Source organism: Chiloscyllium punctatum, chromosome 11 (genome assembly GCF_047496795.1).
Source record: "Chiloscyllium punctatum isolate Juve2018m chromosome 11, sChiPun1.3, whole genome shotgun sequence".
Taxonomy (NCBI): domain Eukaryota; kingdom Metazoa; phylum Chordata; class Chondrichthyes; order Orectolobiformes; family Hemiscylliidae; genus Chiloscyllium; species Chiloscyllium punctatum.
Window position 1 is genome coordinate 44,195,465 of NC_092749.1, and position 26,316 is coordinate 44,221,780.

At 38.9% G+C, this 26,316-nt stretch overlaps 1 protein-coding gene across 3 annotated transcripts in view; it reads right to left on the reverse strand.

Annotated features, from left to right (window-relative positions):
* Positions 1 to 1,449: 1,449 nt before the first annotated feature.
* The window catches only part of ubr2 (ubiquitin protein ligase E3 component n-recognin 2), a 144,402-nt gene continuing 119,535 nt past the window's right edge, over positions 1,450 to 26,316 (reverse strand). For all 3 annotated transcript variants that reach the window (XM_072580703.1, XM_072580702.1, XM_072580701.1), the window contains 9 exons: positions 25,423 to 25,558; positions 23,672 to 23,762; positions 16,955 to 17,085; positions 16,451 to 16,559; positions 16,041 to 16,097; positions 15,860 to 15,937; positions 6,247 to 6,417; positions 5,815 to 5,916; positions 1,450 to 5,282 (listed from right to left, as the gene is read on the reverse strand). In XM_072580703.1, coding sequence (XP_072436804.1) covers positions 5,141 to 5,282; positions 5,815 to 5,916; positions 6,247 to 6,417; positions 15,860 to 15,937; positions 16,041 to 16,097; positions 16,451 to 16,559; positions 16,955 to 17,085; positions 23,672 to 23,762; positions 25,423 to 25,558 — 1,017 coding nt within the window. In that variant the 3' untranslated portion in view covers positions 1,450 to 5,140. The remainder of the gene's footprint in view (positions 5,283 to 5,814; positions 5,917 to 6,246; positions 6,418 to 15,859; positions 15,938 to 16,040; positions 16,098 to 16,450; positions 16,560 to 16,954; positions 17,086 to 23,671; positions 23,763 to 25,422; positions 25,559 to 26,316) is intronic.

Genomic DNA, 26,316 nt, shown 5'->3' on the forward strand with positions numbered 1-26,316 from the left:
CCTAATGTATGGTATCTATCAAACACCTCCTGAAAATCTAAATATATTACGTCTACTTCTTCCTCTTTGTCTATCCTGCTTGACACTGTCTCAAAGAATCCTAGTAAATTTGTCTGGCATGATTTACTCTTCACAAAGCCATGCTGACTCTGTTTCATCAAATTATGTATTTTAAATGCTCTACCATGATATACATTGCTTCAGGCAAACTTTTCCACTAATTCTTGCCCAGAACATCATTATCTTTGACACAAAATTGTGCACTTATGTTGCCTACGTCTATGTTCTGATTGAAAACATTAACTCTATTTCTCTCTCCTCAGATGCTGTGTTTTGGTTTTTTTTGCCTACTCAGTGGCAGCCTTTTGATTCACATTCAGCAGTGACTTATCTGGGGAACTGCAGCCAGTGCAGTGTCAAGCTTCTGGAAAAATATGAACATTAAAGGATAAATATATAAAATCATGTGCAAAGGTGGCTTGCATTCCTTTGGCTTACAAAATTGTGTGTGTATATCTATGTAAGGGGTGTATTAATCACAGGGCTTAAAATGAATAAAGGATTCAATACTGTAGATGGAGAAGTTTTTCCTTTGGTGAGGAAATTTGGAAGAATTAAACAATCTTAACATTCGAGTTGGTTATTTGGGAATTGAATTGGTAATTATGTTTTCCACAGAAAACCTGATAGAAACCTAGAAATCTCTCAAGTAAAAGACTGTGGATACCAGATCTGAATTGTTGGTTAAGGAGATCAAGAGATTATGGTAAATTACAATTCTATACAGATCAGCCACAAATAAATTGAATCTTCACAAAGACTTTACATCCTGAATGACCTATCCCTGAACCTATATAGTTAGGATGATACCCCAATAGTACAATATAGTATACTCAACCTCAGGGAATCCAATTACTTACAATAACATTTACAAACTGTGGATCAGTGCCATGTGAATGAATCAGATGCCACATGATCAAACCTCCACATCCACGTCAAATAAAAGTTGGAAACTCTACTGCCATATGATGGGAAGGAAACCAGGGTGATCAGCCATCTGATTTTCTAAATGGCAAACAACCTGGTGTCTCCTCAGTAAGTTGGCTGGTAACAAAAGTGAAGTCAGGAGCGGCAGATGTAAAGCTATATCCTACCATAAACGCAACCCCAACATACCTAATTTGAATTGCCACAGCCAACAGTTGAATATCAGGACTAAATATCACCAAATTTCTACACATGTATATAATACACAAGATATTTAATACTTGGACCAGCAATGGGATCCACTGGTCTGATTTTCCTGACAGCCTTGATAAATCAGGGGAAATTAACATAATTTGAATAATCTAAAATAGACTGAAAGATTCTCTGAAAAAAAAAATCAATAACCTTTTATGATAAGTACACATTTAATATGAAATGCATTATGAAGGAAGAACAAAAATCTTTCAACACCGAAAGCATTTATTTTGAATCTTGAGATTCTTTTTTTTACATATAGTACATAGTACCAATTATACATGAATTCAACATATATTAACAGCCCATTTATTACAAGTATTCTCTCAAATACCGAAAGTATTCCTATTTTATAAACATTTCTACAGTGAATGTAAATACATGCTAAATGGTTCATGACAGGAGATTGCACAATACAAGTGAATATGGTTAATTTAAGGTATTAATAGGATAAGGAAAAGAAAAGAAGTGGGTGTGCTCTTTTTTCAACAATACATAGGTTAGCTTCAAATTAAAGATAGACTTCTCTCAGCTTTGTCAGATTTTCATCTATATTTATAACAAGGTCAACCAACAATGGGAAAACAGAAGTGTCATTTTCACAGCAAACTATTTTAGTTGAATGGAAACAAAATTATCTGGAAGACCAAACATATGCTAATGTTATATCCAAATTACAGCACCTGCGTATTTTCAGTTTATTCAAGCATTAAAAAGTCTTCCTGCATTGACTCTATGTAAAATAGAAAATCTCTAAAAATGGACCTTCCATTTTTGAAAGATATAGTAATGCATGAGATTGCATCTACTACTTTTATCAATACACAAGTGTAATTTATCTACTTCATATGCCAGTGGCATGAGGTCTGTTAAACAGATTCTGTGGTGGCCTACTGTTTACATGGAAATAGTATTAATCTTTGTTTGTTGATCTTAATAAAGTAGTCACAAAGGAACAATGGGTTTCAAGTAGCATCAAAATCTTTTCCAACAAGAGAATATATTTTAAGTAGTATTGAAGAACAATAAAGTTGAAGTGTGATTGGAACAGATATATTACTAGAGAATGAAATGGCATTATGATCCACTAAAAGCTTGAACCTAATTTAGAAAAACATAAAAGATGTATTAAGTTTATATGGTGCCTCTTAAGATTTTAATACACTACTGGATTTCAAGTATTGCATATATAAAATTTAGTAAAATGTGCATAAAAACTTTGACTGATAAGTAATATGCATCTCACATTAAGGAAAAACAAAAACAGCTACCTTCAAAGATCAATGTAGAACAAGATAAGAAAGTGCAGTCAGTATTAGTTGACTGAAAATCAATGAAGATCACTGGAAGATATAGAGTTGATTCACCTATTTTCACCAACATAGAGGCCATTAAAAATAAATGACAGATGTCCTCCTATTCAATTCTAACTATGAAGACATAAGCCTCAAGACATGAAGGAAAAAACCCACAAGAGTGGTTCTTGAATTCAGCAGATTGAGATTTAAGCAAAGACTGGAATAAATTAACAGAGGGAATACAAGATTACAAGTATTGAATGGATAACTCCAGGACACAATTTTAAACTAAACCACAACAGTTAGATGCTCAAAGGAATAAAAATCAATTTAACTGACATAACTGAATGGATTATTAGTTAGGGTTGCAAATGTGTGAAATTCATCTGAAAAACTACAGAAGCTGTCATGTCAGTACAGTAGGATCGCTCTGGATGGATGAACTGAATGGCTTTCCTTATACATATCGACCTTCTGAAATAACCAGAATTGTGAAGAACTAGACCAGTATTTAGCAACAAAAGTCAAGGTGTCAGCATTGAACTCACATGTCAAACAGTAAAGAATTAAACAACTTCCCTGACAGACATATTTGGAAAGCTATGTTGTCTCAGGATTAAATTTTCAGGTTCTGACAAATTTATCAACAAAGTTAGCTAAAAAGCCATAAAGGTTTTGTTGTTATTTTCCTTGATCTTCATTCATCAATGCAAGATCCAATTATTACGTTTAGTGTTACAAGTCCAAATCCAGAACTTTTTTTTAGATTATTTAATTTTGGATGGCTATAAACAGCATTATTGAAAATAATTAGCCATATGTTTTGTGCTGAAGATTTCCATCATATCTTCAGCAGCTGCCTTTTAAAGAAACAGAATTAGTTATTTCCCCTTTGTTTAAATTGTCCATCTCAGGATGAAATACTGATGAAATGCATGAAAATTCAGAAAAAATATTGTAGCGCAAGCAATCCAATATAATGGCTTTACTACTTCACCCTGAAGCAGGAGGATGTTTGTCAGATTTCTCACCTCCCCCAGAAAATTCAAAGTAACAATGCACATGAAGATCATATTGGTTCTGATAAATTTAGTCACATTTTGAGCACCAATTTTAACTGTCTACAACTCATTTGCAAGTGTCAAATGATGTGTTTGCACATTTAAACCTTATGCCGGAGCTGTTAACAGGAAAAGACTCTATTGAAGGCAAACGTAGTCACAAAATATGTTGCTCATGTTCATATGCAAAATTAGTTTTAAATCAAATGAGTCTACCCATACAAATTAATATACATTAGGACCACTTAGGAATTCACAACATAAACAAGAACTGAAACCAATCCATATTTGACCACATTCTATGAAGTTGTCAAAGTTGTAACACAATTAATTCGCTCATTTTACTACATCATTAACAAAACAAAAAGGTATAATGAATTTGGATAATTATGGAGCAAAATCCTCCAAGATGCTGTGCAGACTATCTTACCTAAAATATGCATTTAATCATACTTATTTCATTTTGTTTCAGAGACATTTCTTTACTAGCTTCTACAAAGCATTGTATATTGCCTGAATAATTTACGCTTGAAACAATCCATGATCAACTCCAGCCAAAAACAACCAAATCAGAGTTTTGCAAGGTACATGTTAACAAGCAGGTTCTGACTAAAGTCTGAATTGAATATCTGATAAAATAATGCTCCAGATAAGCAAAGACAAGAAAATTAAAACTAGAAGCATTTCCTCTTTGCTCACTATCATTCCTATTAAAAGTATATCTCAAGAAACCTCTAGTTAATTCTTGCAATTTAAAAAAAACACTAAGTTAACTGCCTGATTACAGCCACTGCTTGCATACGACTTCTTTAAAAAATAAATTCATAGTAAACTGCACATTATAAAATAGCTTTATATATCCTTTAAACACATTTTACAATATATTTTTTGTAACACACAAATAGTAAGATCTTTAACACAAGTAGAACAGTGGCAAACTGCTTTTTTAGTCAAAGAAATCCTTTCTAGTGACCACTGTATTCAAAGTTTGATTAGTTGACTGAAACCAGATGCACACCTTAAGAAAGCACATTCACAAATCGGTGTAAAGTGAGTAAACAAGAATCAAGACAGAGAGGGAAAGCAAAAAAAAGTTTCCAACTGAAGGCTGGCAATCTTTTCCAATTTGACCCAAAATTGTTCATGAGACATCACTAACTATAGAGCACAGAAACACACTTTGGATGTCTATATTGCATTACTCCAACACCTGATAAATAATTATGATTAAAAAACAGCGGCTTTGAAGATGTGGGTTTTATTATCCCAAAACATTCCATCGTTGTGGAGAAACTTTCAAGTGCAAATAAAGTGAATGACATGTCTTTAAAATACGCACTTCACATGCAATCCACATTTTCATAATGACAGGTGAATAGTTATGTAGCCTTTCTCAAAATCACTGTAATTCTGAAATAAGTGTTTTAAAATGGGTGGCCTGAGGTGTATTTCATTAAACCTGATCCTCTGACTTCTGGCAAGAGGACTTTTTTTTTGCTTCAGGATGTGCCGAGTGCCTACAGTTCTATTAGAAATTAATCACAAGTGCTGCCAGTCGATGCCAACTAGCGTCTGATTTGCTTCTTGTGCATGACCAATCTCCTCTGTGATGCTATGTTGCTGCCACAGTTTCTGCAGCTTCCTGTACCGCTCTTTGCAGAGATGAAGGGGATTTCCTCGTCTGAAAAAAGCAATTCAAGTAAGATTACCATTGTCAAGTATTTATTATTATATATTCACCTCCTTCACCCTCAAGAAAAAAATATATAGTGCTCAAGAGATAAGCAGTTATAGTCAACAGTATCTGGGATTCACTGAGGGATAAACAAATTCATTCACGTTGAAGTTAGTGTAGATGAAAAGTAGATTAATAACTATTTGACAAATTATTATTCCAACCTTGAGAATCATATTAAATATTGCAGGGATAAACTGTGATAATGGGCAAAACCTTTCACCAATTAGCTAAAATTTGATGACTTGTACAATTGCAGAAATTCACAAAATAGGGCCACATGTTTTGGCATCATGATCAGAAAACAGGTGACCTAAACAGAATAAATCATACAGAATAACATCGAAACAAAATACTACATGACAAATGTATGCAGGGAACCTTTGGAACATTTATTTTAAAACAATCTGAACTTATGCATGTTCTATCACTAAAATGTGCAGCTCACATTTGTATCAAGAATGTTTTAACTTTTTACCTCAATCCCTGATCTGTCTCTCCATAATCATCAAGATAGGGCGGTGGATAAAAACACCCTTTTGTCTTTCCAGCCAGGAACAAAATCTGGCTTTCTCGAACTCTGAAAATGCACAACAACCATAACAATGTAAAAACCATATGCAATTTAGTTTATCTTTACAAAGCACTGAATTTGGGGACAAATTCTTCTCTCCTCTATTAATTAAGATTCAAGTCATCAGATATTCTTATAACTTAGCTCTTTGACCAAAGATGAGTGAAATGTTGCCTTTCGGGATGCTCGAGTCGAATGCTTGGATTTCAGTGCTTCAATTCTGAGTTACCGCCATATCATGATCACAATGATTCATGCTTCGACATGATTATGGAACTGGTGAAGATGGAAGTGTCTCTAAGAGATTACAACAATAAGATTAAGGTTTTAACTCACCGCAGAAAAATTCCGACTCCACAACCACAAGTGTAGGTATGAGCAGTACAAGCCCCAACATCTTCTCCTTCCAGTTCTGTCTGACAGCAGTAGCTCTGAGAACACAACATGCCCCCACAGACCAAGCAGAGTGTTGGTGCCCGACTTTCATCCCCACCTGATTTTGGACATCTATTACAAATTGTAAAGATAGTAGTAAATTTCAGCACAGGTGTCAATCACAAGTATAAACTGATGAAATTCACTTGTTGAAACTTTGATGGGAAAGAATATGAAATGTTATTTTCCCGTACGTTTGGGAGCTGTCTGCTATTTCAACCTCATTTTATGTTGAACTTGTATATTATCAATCTTATTTGGTATAGGTTTCCACAGTACAGCTATTAGAGGGTTAAGTCTAAAACTATGTGACAGGTTAATGAAATTGTATATGCATCACTTCCTGTGATGATAATGTCCCACTCCTTTGCTGTCTCTTGCAACTCAGAGGGAGATGAAGCCAGACTTAAGAAACTTACAAACTTTAGGCCTAGAAATTCCAAACAGGATTATAAACACCATTCTCAAGAGTGATTAGATAACTTTTCCTGGGCAGAGGCCTCCATTTAGGAAGTGAAACAGGAATCCTCAAATCCAGCAGTGGAGAACGTTATTTCAGAAACCACTCTCTCTTTTACACACTGAGTAAATGTCAAGCAGATGCTGACAGCTACAGTGAATGGGCATGTACATAATGTAAGTGAAGGGGTTAGGGTGGTAGGCTGGTGAGGGGTTAGAAAGGCAGGGGAGTACTGTGCAAAGAATCTGGGTCAGTCATGGAGTATGGTCCAGCAAAAGGATGCATATAGACTTGGGTGACAAAGAGTGTTAGGGTCACTGCAAGGGATATGGGGCGGTAGGTATTCATTATACAGCCAGAAGTGCTAAGATCTATTTTGGCTCCTGCTTGAAGTCCCCACCATCACATAATATCAAAAAATAGTTGAATCTACTGGATACTACAAAGACAATGGACTTAGACAACAAATCCACAATTGTATGGCAGAGGGATGATCCATAACACGCCATGTCACAAGTCACGATGTCTTAGTGCTGCTACAACAATGCCATCGAGCTGATATTGCAGAAAATTCTCCAGCTATATGCAGCACATAAAATGCAGGTTAAATCTAACATGGCTAATTATTGCCACATTAGTCTACTCTCTATCATTAGCAAAATTTTGGAGAAGTGCTATCAAGCAGCACTTACAAAATAACAACCTACTCATTAATATTCAGTTGCATTCCAGTTTCTGACCTCATTACAGACTTTGTCCAAATATAGTTAAAGAGCTCAACTTCAGAGGTGAAGTCAGGCTGATTGCCCTTCACACGGAGGCAACATTTGACCATCATTTAATTAGATTAGATTAGATTACTTACAGTGTGGAAACAGGCCCTTCAGCCCAACAAGTCCACATCGCCCCGCCAAAGCACAACCCACCCATACCCCTACATCTACCCCTTACCTAACACTATAGGCAATTTAGCATAGCCAATTCACCTGACCTGCACATCTTAGGACTGTGGGAGGAAACCGGAGCACCCGGAGGAAACCCACGCAGACACGGGGAGAACATGCAAACTCCACACAGTCAGTCGCCTGAGGCGGGAATTGAACCCGGGTCTCTGGCGCTGTGAGGCAGCAGTGCTAACCACTGTGTCACCGTGCCGCCCACAATTTAAGCAAAACTGTAGTCAATGGTGATCAGAGCAAAATCTTCGCTGGCTGTCGTCATACCTAACATAAAATGTTATGGGTTGAAGGTCAACCATCTTAGTCCAATGACATTCCTGCAGCAGTTGTACAGGCTAGTGTCCTGGGTCCAACCATCTTCCTGTTTCCTTCATGACCATCCCCTATCATCAAGTCAAAGGTAGGGATGCTCAATGCTGAATGTACAATGTACAGCACTAGTCACAACTCAGCAGGTACTAAAGCAGTTCATATCTAAATGCAGGAAGATCTGGAGAACATCCAGACTTGCAATGATAAGTGGCAAGTAACACTTTTGCCTCACAAATACCAGGCAATGACCATCTCGAACAAGACAGAAGCCTTGACATTCAATGACATTACCACACTGAATCCCTCAATTTCTTCGTCCCAGATACTATCATCTAATATGGTCTGAAATAATCCCTTAGATCTAATGGAATGAGGAAACAGGTGATGGATATATAAATAAATTCATTGGATTAGAATTGGTTGCATGAATATGGGAGCTAGTATTTGGTGATGGGTGTTTTATGGAGCATGGCCATCTGAAATAAAATTCTCACACATTGTTTAAGTGCAGTCCTCTGAGTATAACACTGGAAATTACAATTACCAGAATCTGAGCTGGACTAATTATCTAAGTACTGTGGCTACAAGAACAGGTCAGAGACTAGTAATTCTCCAGCAAGTGACTCAGCGCCTATCTCCAGAGTACTTGTCCACAAATCATGAGCATAATGGAATACTCTCTAATTGCCAGGCTGAGGAGTAACACATGCATGAATCTGGACACCATTTAGGACAAAGCAGCCTACAAAATTATCACCCTATTCATAACCTTCAACATTCACTTACATCATCAAAGCAAAGATGCACTGCAGTAACTCAGCAAGGCTCCTTCAACAGCAACTTCCAAACCAATGACCTCTATGACTTCAAAGTACAAAGGCAGAGATGCATGAAAACACCATGACTTTCATTTCCTCTCTTAGCTACATACCACCCCTGACCTGGAAGACCTTATATCCCATGAACTGCATTGATTCAAGGTGACAACTCACCATACTTTGCCCAGTGTAATGAGAAATGGGCAATAAATACTGGTATAGCTATAGATTCCCACATCCCATGAATGAATTAGAAAAAATAAGCTCCTTGATGCCACACTCAAATCAAATGTTGTCTTGACGATCAAGGGCACTTATACTTTATTTCTGGAAATCAGTTAATTTGCTCATTCTGAAGCTAACCAATTACAGCAGAATTGAAATTCAGCATTGAGTAATGGATTATGGGTGAGCAAATGCTGCTTGATAATGCTGTCAATTAATCCTTCCTTCACTGATGGGGTAATAACCATAGATAGAAATAGCCAAAGACCATAAGATCTGAAGAATAGTGAAGACAAAAAAAATTCCGACAAAGAATCACAGCCAAAATCTTCCAAGAATAAGATCACCGTTGCAGCCAAGTAGACAGGTGCTGTGCGTCAATACCTTGCAGAAATCCTGACCCAGCTAGCTCTATGACAATTACTCGTGAAGCTGGAAACATGCTCCAAACAAAAATACCAAAACCGATTTAGAGTTGAAGATGGGAAATTATTCTGATTTAGCTTAAGAGATTCCCAGGAAAGATTCAAGGAATGAATACATAGTAGTTACCCCTGGAATTGAATAAGTTGATCCTCCTGACTCTCACCTCAGCATTGAGGCATTCCCAACTCTTCAAAGATGCCAGACACCCAACCTGGACCTGACCGCCAACCCCAACACTGACCTGACTCTGATCTGACCGCCGCAATTTCCCTTCCCACGTGGTTAAAGATGCCCTCCAACGCATCTCGTCCACATCCCGCACCTCCGCCCTCAGACCCCACCCCTCCAACCGTAACAAGGACAGAACGCCCCTGGTGCTCACCTTCCACCCTACAAACCTTCGCATCAACCAAATCATCCACCGACATTTCCGCCACCTCCAAAAAGACCCCACCACCAGGGATATATTTCCCTCCCCACCCCTTTCCGCCTTCCGCAAAGACCGTTCCCTCCGTGACTACCTGGTCAGGTCCACACCCCCCCTACAACCCACCCTCCCATTCTGGCACTTTCCCCTGCCACCGCAGGAACTGTAAAACCTGTGCCCACACCTCCTCCCTCACCTCTATCCAAGGCCCTAAAGGAGCCTTCCACATCCATCAAAGTTTCACCTGCACATCCACCAATATCATTTATTGTATCCGTTGCTCCCGATGTGGTCTCCTCTACATTGGGGAGACTGGGCACCTCCTAGCAGAGCGCTTTAGGGAACATCTCCGAGACACCCGGACCAATCAACCAAACCGCCCCGTGGCCCAACATTTCAACTCCCCCTCCCACTCTTCCGAGGACATGGAGGTCCTGGGCCTCCTTCACCGCCGCTCCCTCACCACCAGACGCCTGGAGGAAGAACGCCTCATCTTCCGCCTTGGAACACTTCAACCCCAGGGCATCAATGTGGACTTCAACAGCTTCCTCATTTCCCCTTCCCCCACCTCATCCTAGTTTCAAACTTCCAGCTCACTTACTGTCTCCTTGACTTGTCCGACCTGCCTATCTTCTTTTCCACCTATCCACTCCACCCTCTTCTCTTTGACCACCTTCATCTCCTCCCCCACTCACCCATTGTACTCTATGCTACTCTCTCCCCACCCCCACCCTCCTCTAGCTTATCTCTCCATGCTGCAGGCTAACTGCCTTTATTCCTGATGAAGGGCTTTTGCCCAAAACGTTGATTTCGCTGCTCGTTGGATGCTGCCTGAACTGCTGTGCTCTTCCAGCACCACTAATCCAGTATCTGATCTGACTGCTCAAGCCCTCCCAAATCTTTACAACCCAGCCAACACCCACAACTCTCCCTGACCTATCCTCAACCTGCAAATTTTCCTGCTATGAGCAAATCAGGTAGTACAGAAGTGAGGGCACTGAAATTCAGTACAAACTTGTGATACAAACCTCCATGGTCAAAAACCTCCATTTCCTGATGAGGGTTAATGGCAAGGAACACTACTAACGCTTGTCCTTTTACTGATCTTGGCAAGATTAACAACCCAAACAATGGACTGTAATTTCCTAAACAAAGCTTCAAACTGTTCCAAGTGTTCCTTCCAAGTTGTTGCATCATCAGTCTTACGCAAAAACAGGAGTGGAAAATTCTAACTACTTTGATTTGGTTAAATGAGGTGCTTTTCCCACTATGTACTGAAACTCTGCTTTCAATTATGAAAGTTTCTCTGAATGCAAGAGACAAGTACATTATTTAACAGGATGATTTTCAAGTATCACATGTCTGGCTAAAGTTGCACACCCTGGTTTGTCCAGACAGATCCCTCTAAATTCTGTCGTGAACCTGTTAGGTCTTTTGTTCTCCTGCTTCTAAACATGAAAACAGGATGTCTGACTTCGCTAACACTGCCAGCTACCAGACAGGAGGTCATTCAATTTGACAATTGTAAACCTCCTTCTGTTTCATTTTCACTATCCCCTTTATTCTGTCTTTGCTATCTGACATATCTGTACTTGACTATTCTCATCCTTGTAAAAGCAGTAATACTGGCATCTAAACCTCTGATTGAAATGTTTGGGATCTGGCATGTTTGTTTATCCAGGTTTCATGGCTGTTAGTGACTCGCCTGTGAGCCACTCTCAGAATATAGACAGGAGAAATCTTTCATGTTAGACTTTGTCCTCAATGATTTTCTTTGATTAATTTCAGAGACCTCAACTCATTTCCATAGACTTGAAAATGATTAAAACCAATTGACTCATTAGGGGACTTTTATGTAGTTCACAAAAGAAATTCCAGTCATTGCCTCAATCACAAGGATATCCTGGCCAGTAAAAAAAATTAACTCATACTTGGTTCTTATACATTTCTAAATATCCTGCCATTAGAATTTCATAGGCTATCATTACTATCTCTTGACAATAACTGGGTGGTCACATTAACTGCTGAAGCACTTCTACTCTCCACTTGCAAGGGTGGCACGGTGGGTCAGTTGTTAGCACTGCTATCTCACACCGCCAGGGACCCAGGTTTGACTCCGGCCTCTGGCGACTGTCTATGTGGAGTTTGCACATTCTCCCAGTGCCTGCATGGGTTTCCTCTGGGTGCTCCGGGTTCCTCCCACAATCCAAAGATGTACTGGTCAGGTGAATTGGCCAAGTTAAATTGCCCATAGTGTTAGGTGCATTAGTCAGGGGTAAATGTAGGGAAATGAGCCTGGGTGGGTTATTCATCGGAGGGTCGGTGTGGACTTGTTGGGCCAAAAGGCCCGTTTCCATACTGTAGGGAATCTAGAAGTCATACAGACACAGAGATGTACAGCATGGAAACAGACCCTTCAGTCCAACTGACCAGATATCTGACCATGCTGACCAGATATCCCAACCTAATCTAGTCCCATTTGCCAGCACTTGGTCCATATTCCTCTAAATTCTTCCTATTCATTTACCCATCCAAATGCCTTTTAAATGTTGCAATTGTACTAGCCTCCACCACTTCCTCTGGCAGCTCATTCCATACATGTACCACCCTCTGTGTGAAGTCTGAGAGTTAGTTTACATTTCCTCATCAGAATCCTATATTTCACACAGTACCATGCTGGAATTCACTTAGTTTCAACTTCAATTTGAGCCAGTTGGGTGATTTTACCAAACTCTGGATCAGCTTGTCGAGAGAGGTTTTGGTGTGTTCATTTTTTTTCAATTCAGAGGATACAGACATCACTAAGTGTATCAGCAATTATTGACCATCTTTTGTTCCACCAAGAAGGAAGGCCTTCATGAACTGCTGCAGATCACTGGGTGTAGGTGCAGTGTTAATAGGGAGCTCCAGAATTTTGATCCCACATACTTCCAAGTGAGGATGGTGACTGGTTTAGAAAGAGACCTGCAGGTTTTGGAGTTCCGATGTTTCTGCTGTCTTCGTCCTATAAAAATGGTAGTGGTCATGGGTTTGCAAAGCACTAAGCAGCCTTGGTGAATTTCTGCAGTGTACCTTGTAGGTGACACTGCTGATAATGTGCATTATTTTTACAACTATTAATCAAGGTGGCGGCAGAGTACCAGCATATTGCTTATCTACTCCATTAGCCTCCACTACTTTGTTTTTGTTGTTTTCAATGTTTTTCAATTAGTGTAGATAACTTCAACTTCATCAAATGTTCATATAAAAGCTTCAGCTGTGAGCTTCTTCTAAGCAGCGGTTGCTTCAGGCAGTTTGAAATGGCTGTCTTTCCTGATGTGTTGGTCTCCACCTGTGGAACGGTTGGCCCTGCTTTGAGATCTCAATGGCATTCCGGCTCAATCTTAATCTTCTGAGTGCGCTTCTGGCTAGGTGTTCCGATATCTTGGCATGTCATTTTATCCACAGGTGGCAATCTTGCCCTGGCCCACTGTTCAAGGGGCTTTCTTGGCGACTGCTTTTCTTCGGAGGCTTTCAGCCCAATGGAGTGTTATCCCAGCGTTTTGGTTTTTGTCTTGTCGTGTTGTTCTCATCATGGGTGCTATACTCATTCCAGCTGTGTCTATCGTCTCTTCATCAGCCTTCTTCATGACCAGGAGCGTTTAAATGGACTTGGATGAACTTTGCCTTATATTTACTTTTGTAACTTATGATTTTAGCATGACTTCTGTCTTTAATGTGTGTGCTATGGTAGGGTGACTTAGAACACTTTTCACTGAATTTTCCTTATAAAAATACATACGACAATAAATTCCAAATTCTGATATAAAGAGTATTTTTTAAATTCTTCTAGGAGAATTACTTCAAACTTCCAACTCAATCTTTACAGTCAAAATCATTTTGCTTTACCCTTGCAATTTATATGTGCCTGCCCAATCTGCTTTCAGATATTGCGAAGCGGAGGAGCCGTTTTGGACTGGGGGGGGGACAAAGTTAAACATTACACAGGTCCAACAGGTTTATTTGGAAGCACTAGCTTTCAGAGCGCTTCTCCTTCATCAGGTGGTTGTGGAGTACATTATGTAATTTCTTCATGTAAGTTTCAATCACAAGGATATTCTGGCCAGTGAAAATGTCAACTTACTTATCTCAAAAGTCTCAGTAACTACCAAATCCATTTTCATATCATAAGATGCAGTACACCTGGTCTTTCCTGTTATTGTTCCGTGTAAGCTGTCACTTCTATGATACAACCAAGATGGGAGGGGTGCACTCTTGCTCCACAGATCATAACGTAAAATATAAACTACTTCACCGGGTCCTGCCCGATATGGACCATCTCATGTCTTCTCTACATTAGACTTTGACTGAAAAGATCCATTAACCAGGTGTTTTCAATAAATACAAAATTACCAATTTATTATAAAACAAAACCCATTCAATGAAAATGCAGAATTAGTTAACACTATTTGTGAAATGAAATTATGAATATAAGTATCAATATAGATGACAAATGTTAAAAATACATGTGAACAATAAATAATCCAAGGCATACATTTCAAGTAATGGGAAAAGAAAAAGGTTTCTCTCTGGAGTGATTCACTTAAAAAGCACTTTTGGGCCTAATAGTGGTATTCTTAAGTAAGAAAAGTAAAGTGTAGAATTTTTCTAAGTCTATCATTCTTGTACATTTGGTCAAGTGACTAATGTTGCACCATTTCTCTATCGTTTTGGTAGATCCCACTTGTTCAGAAAATACAAAATTGTTAAATTCTTACAGTCACTCTTCTAGAATCTCAACCAGCTTTTGCTTGATCTCTCAGTAAAGGTGTCTCTTAAACAGTAGACAAAAGCTGAGCAGCTTGTTCTGGAGCAGGCTTTTCCCAACTGAAAATCCAAATAGAAGTTTCAAAACTGCCGGTAGTATTCAATCAGGACAGCAATGAAATAATTAAAACAGTTATCTGCTTTCCCTCATGTGAGTTCAAACAATCATGACCAACAAAATAATTAGTGTGGTTTTCAACAATTACTTTGTTTAAAAGTGTGTTCAAGGCTATATTTCCATTGGGCTTTTAAAAACAATCCCAGAATCTCCAAATACTCAAAATGATTAATCTCTAAATACAAAAATGATTAACTATATTATATCTTCATCACAACAAACATTGAATCTACATCTATTATGTTGTATTGCATCATCCATTACGAAGCAGGCATCAGTCTATTTTCTGTAACTGTTCAATTGTATTTCATGGTTCAATACAAACTCTGGTCTGCTCTCTCCCCTTCTAAACTAATGGTGGGGACCTCAGGTGCAACCTCAAATAACCAACCCATTTGACACTTCTGGCTGAAAAGGGGTGAATATATTTGAGCTTGCTTTTTGTTTTAAAATCACACGCTAAGCACTGTCATTATTGAGACTGGGAAAATTCACAATGCCTCCTCCAGTGGTTGGTTGCCCATGACTAGATGTGGCAAGATTGCAAATCTTAGATCTCATTTGTTGGTTAAGGAATTACTCAGCTCTGTCGATAACATGTTGCTTCTGCTGTGAGCGTTTATGGTGTCCTGCACTGTAGTTTCATTGGGTTGACACATCTCATTTAGATATATTTGGTGCTGTTCCAGGCATGCTTTACACATTTGTATCTTAGGCAGAGATGAGCAAATTAAGTCTCAAAATAGTTTTACAAGGTGCATGCAGCCACAAGCAAATATCCTTTTTTTGGTGGTTTTAAAAGCGAAATGCGGAGACAACTATGCTTCTTCAACCTTGTTCACAAAACTTCACTATAATAAAACTCAATGACTCTCAGTGTAATAAAATCAATTTCAGCAGTTCATGATTCAGTTTTCAACAGATCATTGTTAGATCCAAATACAAAGATGATTGCGTACTCACGTAAAACAAGATGCTCGGTTTATGAGGCAACTGTAATCATCAGGAAGTTCAATTAATTTGTTTGGCTCCCGAGGATAGCTGGAACAGGGGTGAGCAGAAGGTAAAAGAAACTTAAATAAGAATATCATTCATTTGCCAATTTCATTATATCTGATCACAAAACCACAAGGTAGAAGCCTACCTAATCGCAGTTCTCTCTCCTTTCAGAAAACTCTGCACTTCCACAACACCACACCATCTGCAATTTTAAGATTTTATTTTACAGGCATGTTAGTTTCCAGCAAACACCATATTAATATACACAAAGAATCTCTGCAATTGCATAACAATGGATTTATTGTCAAATCTAATCATTTTGTAAGGCTGAAAAAACTAACTCACTTTCAAAAGAGAAAGCAGATAACATTTTGAAAGGAAATTTTCATGTGTTACTTGTAAGATATCATAAGTAGTAACTGAACTCATAATAGAAATTTCATGGCGGTGAATGTTATTCAGTTGAGGCAAGACCAGTCATCCAATATTTATTTCAGGATCACGCAGGTTATTCAACCAACATGTAAACAATTACTTCTTATGCATGAATTTTACCTTTGTATCAATGGCTCAATTGTATCATTCTCAGTTTTGAAAAGACTCATTAGATTTGTTGGGAGGGAAAGATAGCAGCATAACAGTTCAAAGTGGTGTGGTCCATTCTCTGAAATTGAATCGAACCAGGTTCACTGTTAAACTCTGTACTTCAATACTATACAAACATTTCAATATCATAAAAGCTTCATTATTTTATAGGAAGTTTCCTGATTTTAGTAGTTTTCACCAAGTATTGGACGAAAAAGGATGATTATGGTTTTGGTAAAACTAATCAAGTTGTATGAATTACAATAAAGGATTTGAGTATTTGAGTTAGTAGTGCTTTAATTTTGCAGTAAAGGATTATAAAAAGGATATTTGGACTTTGAGAAGTATTTTGCAGTGTTTATCTGAGAAAAGGTTGAAAACATGTTTTAATACATTGACAAAAGGCTTAATCTCAAAGTGCAGAGGGTGAAGCAAACTATTCCAAGACGTAATTTGTATTCTGAAATCAATTACCTTGCAGTTCAACTGGTGCTGGAACGTTATTTAGATAATGAAAGAACAAGGCTGAACATCGTAGATAGGGTATTATACCAATCTTGATATATTGCCACAGGTGCCAACCTGAGGTCATTGAATTCAAGGCACTATAGGAGGTAAAAAATAGAACTATCAACACTTTGAGCATTCCCAAAAAAGTGCACTTTTGACTGAACAGTTTAGTAATATGTAGCACTGCATTCACGATGTAATCAAATCTTAATTCGCGATTCATCTACAGTCCGTTCTGCTGCAACACAAATTTCGTCAACACAAATTGTCTGTAACATGATTGAAGAATTTAGAACATTTGCAGAATGCAAACTTTCTTTACCTGTATTGGCTATAACGTGATTTCACTCCCATTAGTTTAAATGGTGCTGCTATTACATGATTTTCTTATAACGCGGGATTGTACAGCAATGGAACTATTGCGTTATATCAGAACAGACTGTACTGACAGCCTTTTCTGTTGCAATCTACTTTCAATACATTCAAAGAGGTTGTTTGAGTTTCAATTATACTGAAACCTATTTGAAAGAAACTTGCCTCACCAAACGTGCTTAGAAAAATCAATTATGGTTCAAACCAGGAAGAACAAATTATTATTTATAAACTATTTGGTACAAATTCCATTGGTTGATGGGTTTTGTTATATTGGTTTAATGTTTCACATGCAACTTTGCCTCTTGAAAATCAAGCCCAAATAAAGTTCCATCGTAATGCATGCAATGGCAGAATATTGTGGCATGCTGCCTCAACGCCAGGGATACAGGTTCGATTTCAGCCTCAGGCAACTACAGTTCGCATATTTCCAGTGTCTGAGTGGGTTTCCACTGGGTATTCCTGCTTCTTCCAACTGATCAACATGTGCGGGTTAGGTGGATTGGCCATGCTAAATTGCCTATAGTATCCAGGGATGTGCAGGCTACTTGGATAGGCATGGGAAATGCAGTGTTACAGGGACTGGGGGGTGGGGTGTTATGCGTGCGTGGTCTGGTGGGGTACGCTTTGGAGGGTCATTGTGGACTTGATGGGTCAAATGACCTGTTTCCACTCTGTAGGGTTTCTATGACTCTATGATTGCAATTACACTGAAACCGGGAGAATATCCCAATGGGATCTGTTGTTATGACTTGGGACAATTAAAGATCTATTTTGAAGTTAAGAAAATGCAGAGAATAAAGCAACAAGATATCATAAAATAACAAACTTACAAAAGACAAAAAAAAGCTTACATTCTAACATCGAGAATTAACATGAGATAAATACAGGTTAGGAAAAGTGATCAGATAGTCAACAGAACACATCAAAATAACAAAATGATCAACAGACCTCAGAAATTTCATAGCAACCTTCTCCAAACATTAGTGACAGGTTTAGGCATCAAGCCTTTTTATCTCTCACAAGGGATTACAATTCTTCATCTTGATGATCTGGGTTTGAAACTCCTTTAAAAGAGCCGCTCCATCATGGACGGCCTCAATGTCTGTACTAATTCTGGCTGATCACATCCCTTTCCTGGGGCTACACTGCCCTGGATTCTGGAAACTTCATTCGAACTTATTCGGACCCATCTCCAAATTTTCACCAAGCTAATTATGCCTCAGGGTTTTCCAGAGTTCAATGTTTGCTCAGTTGGACCAAGTTACTTCTGTCTGCTCTCTCTGCCACACTGCCTTACCAGTGGGGCCAGCTACCTGTTAGCTTTGAACATCTCTTCCTTAATCTTTTGTTGCTTGTAATGGCATATTAAAAACCTTCACACCACCCCCCCCGCCCCCCCCCCCGGTCGCTTGTTCTTATTCAGACTCCAAAAGTGAATCGCATCTTAAGCAAACTGGCAATATGGAAATCTTGTCTACAATAAGCAGGACAATTAAAGCCCAGCCCTGTACTTTCATAACAATCTTCGTTTCATTACCAAAGTGTTAGAAAAGATCAACGACAATGCTGTCATGTGACACTTGCTCAGCAATATCTAATCCCTGTTGTTGAATTTGGTTTCTGCCAGACCTAGTCCAAATGTGGACAGAGAGAGAAGAATTCCAGAAATGAGTTCAGAGTGACTGCTTTTGACATAAAGGTAACACTTGAGCAAGTGTGGCACCAAGAAGCCTGAATGAAACTCATGTTAATGGGAATCAATGGAAAAACACTCTGCTAGTCGGAGTCAGCTGGCACAAAGGGAGACATTTGTGATTATTGCCAGTCAATCATCTCTGTCACGGGATAACAGTACAGAAGTGCCCAAGAATAGCGTACTAGGCCCAACAATCTTCAGCTCTTTTATCAATGACCTACCCTCCCCCATCATAAAAGCTAAAGTATTTGCTGATGGTTGGAAAAAGCTCAGCATCAATTGCAACTCCTCAGATACTGAAGCAGTCAGTGTCTATATGCACAGCAGTGGGCAAGATTATTAGTGGTAATTAACATACATATCAAAATAGTGCTGGACAATGGTCATTGCTAACAAGAGAGAAACTAACAATATCCCTTTGCAATTGAATCATATTACCAGCACTGAATCCATCACAATCACAACCTTGGCAGCACCGATGAGAAATTGAACTGGATGAATCCTGTAACTAAATAACTGCAACAGCAGTTAAAGGCAGGCAATGCTACTGCAATTAACTCATCTCCTGTCTCACCAATGGCTGTCCATTGTCTACAAGGCACAAGTCAGAAATGAGGTAGAACACTCTCCACTTGCCTGGATAGGTGGAGCTCAAAGCAATACTCAAGAAGCTCAATACAATTCAGAACAAAATAGACGTCTTGACCAGCATACCATCCACTATCAACATTCAATAGCTTTACCAGCAACACACAGTAGCAGCAGTGTATACCATCTGTAAGGTGTCGCAACTCACCATAGCTGCTTCAAATGACACTTTACAAACACACAGCCTCTACCATCTGAAAAGGACACAGACAGCATGCGCTTCCGAACAAGTTATGCTCAAAATTTTTTTAAAAATCTTGAAAACGGCTGGAATTGCTTTCTTAAGGGTAGAATGTTCCTGCATCTCAAATGACTGCAGTAGGTCAACACGACAACTCATGGCCACCTTCCCAAGGACAATTAGGGCTGGTCAAGAAATGCTGGCCAAGCCAGTGACACCCATTTCCCATCAATAAAGTTTTAAAAATTACAAGATGAATGCACAATATAAAATTAAAGTCTTCAAAAAATCTGAGTGCACTAATATGCTGAAAATTAATAAATGTTACAGTTTACATTCTTAAAATAGTTTGTTTCTACATTTCAAAGCTTGCAGACCAAAAGTAGAATATTCATTTCCCATCCACCAGTCTTTCATGTAAGCCTCCCAACCAAGTGAATATTAATTATTTTCTCATCCAAGCCACCAGATGGAGCATTTTATAAGTCAGAAAGCTTCAACAAGCCAAATGCAATCATATATTCTGATACAAAGTGTCAACTCTTGAAACTGTTTGAATTAAATGAAACAAAGTGATAGAGGGAGAAGAGAATGCATTAGTAACAATACAAAAATTTGAACCTACATTATTGGCTCAAAATTTGCAAAAACAAATCTGCAGAAATAATCATATTTTGGTTTAAAGATGGCAAATTACAGTTCTGTTACTGGCCAGAGTGAAATAAAACTTATTTTATAAATAATAATTCTGGCACATGCAAATAAATACAAAGAGCTGACTGCTTTAAAGTGACCATTTTGGTCTGCAAAAATTACAAGCTTTTTTTTAGTCCGCATTTCCATTATGTTTGCGATGTGGCTGTCCTAAACAAGGACTTGAGGTCCCTTTCTTTAAAAAGCAGCTGCAGGCTACAAGGTGAAAATAATACCACATCACGCTGAAACATAGAGATGTCCATATTATGAACTAACAAAAGGAATGTCCCAGCTAGGATAATGGAGGGAAACTTGGAGCTTCCATAACCTGCTGCCCTTGTCTTGTTAGATTCTAGAGATTGCAGGCTTGAGACGCTACTGAAAAATCTTTGTTCATTCATTGCAGAGCATCCTGTAGATTGGTATACACACCTGCCAAGGTACAGTAGAGAGAGTTATTTCAGTCTTTCAAAGTAATGTTCTGAATCATGTTAAAGCTCATGTGTACTGTTAAAGTTGCACATATCCAGGCACTTGAATGGATGAATGAGTTGGTTAATAATTCTATTTAAGAATAACCAGTATCTGACTTGTTTCAGTAGCAACTGAATATATTTAACCAGTCGTGCTCACTCGCTTGAAAACCACAAGCTTTTATGAAGAGTCATCTATACTAGCTTGCTGTCTCTTCATGGATGCTGTCTGACCTGTTGTGATTCCCAGTATTTTTAGTTTTCTGTGTAGATTCCAGCATCTGCAGAAATTTGCTCCAAACCTCTTTCTGGTCAGTGGTAACCCTTAGGATAGTATAGGTGAGAGTAGGCATAGGGAATGCCACTTGATGTCACAGAGAGGCAGTTAAGACCTGCTCTGGTAGGAAATGGACATTGCCTAACACATGTTTTGCAAACACTATTTGCCATTTACAATGTCCAGGTCTCCTTGTGCACAGGCTTAAACCATGAACGAAGTCACTGTGCAATTGCCTGCATCAGCCTCACTTTTGAACTTATGCTCAATGGAAGGTCATTGATAAAGTAGCTAAAAATATTTGTGCTGAAGTTGCTGCCCAGAGGAAATCCTGCAGCGAAGTCCTGTGGCTGAGATGATTGGCTTCAACAACTAGAACCACCTTCCATCATGCAAGGTACCAAGTCTGACAATTTTTCTAGCACTCTTTAGTGTCACTTAATCAAATTATGCTTTAATAGTAAACTAGTTAAACTTGAGGTCATCCAAACTGCTAACTGGCACAAAGTCCTGTTCTCCCATCACACTGCTTGCTGACCTACGCTGGCTCAGAGTTAAACAATGCCTCAGTTTTAATATTCTCATCCTTGTTCACAAATCCTGACATGGCCTTGTCCCTCCCCCAGTGATGTCCTCCAGTTACACAATCTCCAAAAAATTTGTGTGTTTCCAATTCTGACCTCAAAGATTCTTGATTTTAATTATTAGTGGCCACGCCTTCAGCTTCCAAGGGCCTAAAGCTTTGGAATTTTCTCTCAAAATATCTTCACCTCTCAAATGATCTTCATTCCTGTATGATGCTGCTAAAAAATTCATATGTCCTCAAATCTCCTTGTGCCTCAGCTAATTAGGTAAAGCACTTTATGAAAGTAAAGTCACTGTATGAATACAAGTTATTTTTGGATTCTTTCAATGCATCCCATGCTCGCCTCACCTTATGAATTCATCTCATGTCTATGTTTTGACCAAGACTACAACAAAGTCAGAAACCATGCGCTTTAGCGGAATCCTGCACACTGGGAGACAATAAGCACAAGGTCTAAAAGCTACCTGCCAATAGCACTGAAAATCTATGCTCCATAATGATGTGCACCAACGAACTGGTGGCTAATTTGCCATTATCATTGCTGATGGATCTATCCATTGTCCTTCTAGCATTCCTGAATGGAGCAGTGAGGCTAAGTTGGATTTGTCCTGCTGAGGACAAAACATGTGTGAGTCTATTTTCTAGATTGTTAGACAGATGCTCATTTGCATCTATCCAAGAACACAAAGTGGCAGCTAGCTTTTGAACACTTCTTCATTATAATGGGTCATGGCTGGGTCCAATGTGACAAGCCATTCGATGTTATGACGAATGACTGTGTGGAGTTTGCACGTTCTCCCCGTGTCTGCGTGGGTTTCCTCCGGGTGCTCCGGTTTCCTCCCACAGTCCAAAGATGTGCAGGCCAGGTGAATTGGCCATGCTAAATTGCCCATAGTGTTAGGTAAGGGGTAAATGTAGATGTAGATGTAGGGGTAAGGGTGGGTTACGCTTCGGCGGGGCGGTGTGGACTTGTTGGGCGGAAGGGCCTGTTTCCACACTGTAAGTAATCTAATCTAATCTAAACTGGCCAAAGACTGGCAGTTACAATGGTTAGCTCCTCAGAAGGAGGTCAACAAGGATCACCTACTGATCAATGGATTAAGATGGTTGCAAATGTTTCAGGTTCTACTTTTATAACAAAATGCTGGATTCTTCCAGAAATGAGAAAGGGGGTGTACATACAAGCTGCCTTGTCTCATTAGGTAGCATATAATTCAGTTCAGTTTTGTTCCTTTCCAGCAGTTTCATCGTCCTATTAGACAGTTCAAAGTCGCTCATGTTAGCATGGAACTGATGGCAGACATAGGAAAAGGGGACCTTATAAAACCAATTGGATTTTTATGACAATCCAACAGCTTCATGATCATTCTTACCAGAGCCTTCTGTGTTACAAATTATTTTCAAAATTGAATTCAAATTCTCAAGCTGCCATAATGGAGATTAACTCACTTCCCTAGATTTCAAGCTAACCAAGAAACTTTTTAACAGACAAGGTTCAAGAAAACCAATGTATTTACATAATTCAAGGGTGATATAGGATGGCAAGTATCCTTGATAAAGGTCCCATTCAAAAGATCTGTTCTCAAACTGAACTGCAGCAACTTACATAGCACCTCAAAATGCAATGAAACATCCCAAGGAGCTAAACCCGGCAATGCATTTTCAATTTAGATTTCCACAGTTCATGTGTCAGAATCCCATGTTTCTACAGAGCTGCAAAAGCAATACATGACTTGAATTGCATCTTACCTTCCTGAGTATTGCCTGAGTTTGTCATACAATGTTAAGGCAGCAGCTTCTTCATCTCCATCAGCACTCTCCTGGTCCATAGTATTTTCCTCTAGAAGTAGTAAACCATGGAGACAAGTTACTTATTTAAACATGATTTGGAGGAGCTGGTGCTGGACTAGGGTGGACAAAGTTAAAAATCACAACGCCAGGTCATAGTCCAACAGGTTGATTATAACCTTACTGCAAAGCCTCTTCGAAGGTCACCTACCTTGAAGAAGTTGTCCTCTCTCTACAAGGATCTCTGTAAGTCTCTCTCTTACTGCACCCCCCCAGGTCATCTCCTCTGCCCTGATGCTCTTCAGCCTTTTCACCAGTTTCAACACTTCCCCTTCCCCTCCTTAATCCAGTCCCAACCTTCCATATCGGCACTGCCCTCTTGAATGGTCCGACCTGTCCATGTTCTCTCCTACCCATTTGCTCCACCTTCCTCTCTGACCTATCACTTACACCCCCAGCTTCATCTACCTATCGCATTCCTAGCTACCACACCTCCCCAGCCTCATCCCCTCAGCCCAAAAGCCTCATTCCCGATGAAGGGCTTATGCCTGAAACGTTGATTATCCTGCTCCTTGGATGCTGACAGACCGGTTGTGCTTTTCCAGCACCACACTGTTCGACTCTGATCTCCAGCATCTGCAGTTCTCATTTCTCCTAACAGGTTACTTGGAAGCACGAGCTTTCGGAGCGTTGCTCCTTCATCAGGCAGCTGTGGAACAGGATCATAAGACACAGAATTTATAAAAGATTACAGTGTCGTGCAACTGAACTTAACAGTAATCTAAGTTTGTTCAATTATATCACTTCAGTTGCATGACACTGTAATCTTTTGTTATAAATTCCGTGTCTTATGATCCTGTTCCACAGGTACCTTATGAAGGAGCAGCGCTCTGAAAGCTCATGCTTCCAAATAAACCTGCTGGACTATAACCTGGTGCTGTATATATTTTAAGTTCATTTAAACATGCAAAATAATATAATTTTAAAGCTAACAATTAAATGAAATGTGATATATTCATTTGCCAAGAAGAATGAAGACAAAGACGGAGTCCTTTTTGCATTGGGGAGGGGAGGAATTGGAGGTTCAAATATGGCCCACGCGTTGAAAATTTGTTCCGACTGATAACCAATGAATCAGTCCATCTTTGTAGACTGTAATTAGGAGGATACCATAAGAATCATTGCTTAGGTCTCAGCTAGTTATGATATACATCTAGGACTTATATTTGTTAATGACACAAAATCAGATGCAAAAGTAAGCTGTAGGGAGTAGCAAAGAGGCTACAATGGGAGGATACTAAAAGTTAAGATTGATGACAGGTGGAACAAAAAGGTGGGAAATCTGAAATTAACCTTGGAAAGGAAACAAAACCACAACCTGTTTTAAATGGATAGTCTGGAAAATGTAGACAGATGGGCAAGGCAAGCTTGTATATAAATCACATGAACTTAACATGCAAATATATCAAGTTATTAGGGAAGCAAATTCTATGCCAGCTTTTTAATTTCTTAAAAAGCAATTAATGTATAAAAATGGAAAAGCCTTGTTTAAATTGTATAAAGTCTTAATGAAGCACCACCTTAATGAGGGAGACAGAAAGGACATAACAGGCCTTGGAGTGAGTGCAATAAAGGTTCATAAGAATAATCTCTTAGATGAGGAAATTTGCTGTGAATAAAGAAACATTTTCAAGTTAGTTTTCTTTGATTACCTGTTGAAGATGTCAGTAAAATCTGTACAATGTGTGCTGCGGTAACCAGATGGAAGAGATGAAGGTGACCAACAGCTAAGCTAACTCCTGTGAAATCTTGGCAGTGCACAGCTGGGTAAGAAAGCACGAGGCTCACCTGTAGGGAGAATAAGTGTTACAAAAAATGCTATGGGAACCATATTTTAGAGGGAAGAATGAGGAAATAGAGCTTTGAACAATCAAATCAAAAAGATCATAAGTAAAATGGCAGTTGGCTGCAAAATGGACAGCTGCCAAAATATGAATGACTCCAAAATGATACCACAAAGATGAAGAAACACAGATGTAAGGTCTTAGGCAAAAGATGCAGGAGAAATAGGAGAAAGACTTTTCTTCCAAATATTAGCATGTAGTAATGGCCAGCAAGGCACTGCTTACAGAGGGTTGTGGGAGCAAGGACAAATAGAATACAAAACAAAATAGAAAGATACAATGGAAATAAGCTTCCACACCTAAAGGGACAGAGTTAGGGATGAGATTAAATGGATTGCTCTACAAAGAGTTGGCATGAACTCCAAGGGCCAAATAATTGTCAAAGTGGGTAGCAAAAAAAAGTCAATTCAAGTGCTTGAAAGGAAACCTTTAAAGCCTATTGATGTTCAAAATGCTATAACAGGTTTACTGCCAAAATACTGTCACTGACTCCAAACGTTCCTATGCTCAGTAGACAACACAAGGCAGGATGACAAATTCAATGCAAGATCTGACAGTGGAATAAGATCATTAAGGAAAGAGGAAAAGGAATAGGGGTATAAAACTGAGAGATTATAAGTTTAGTTAAGGAAACTGTACTTGGCAGCATAATTTAGGATATGATTTTACTCAAATTTGATTCAAAAATAAAGATGACATTTG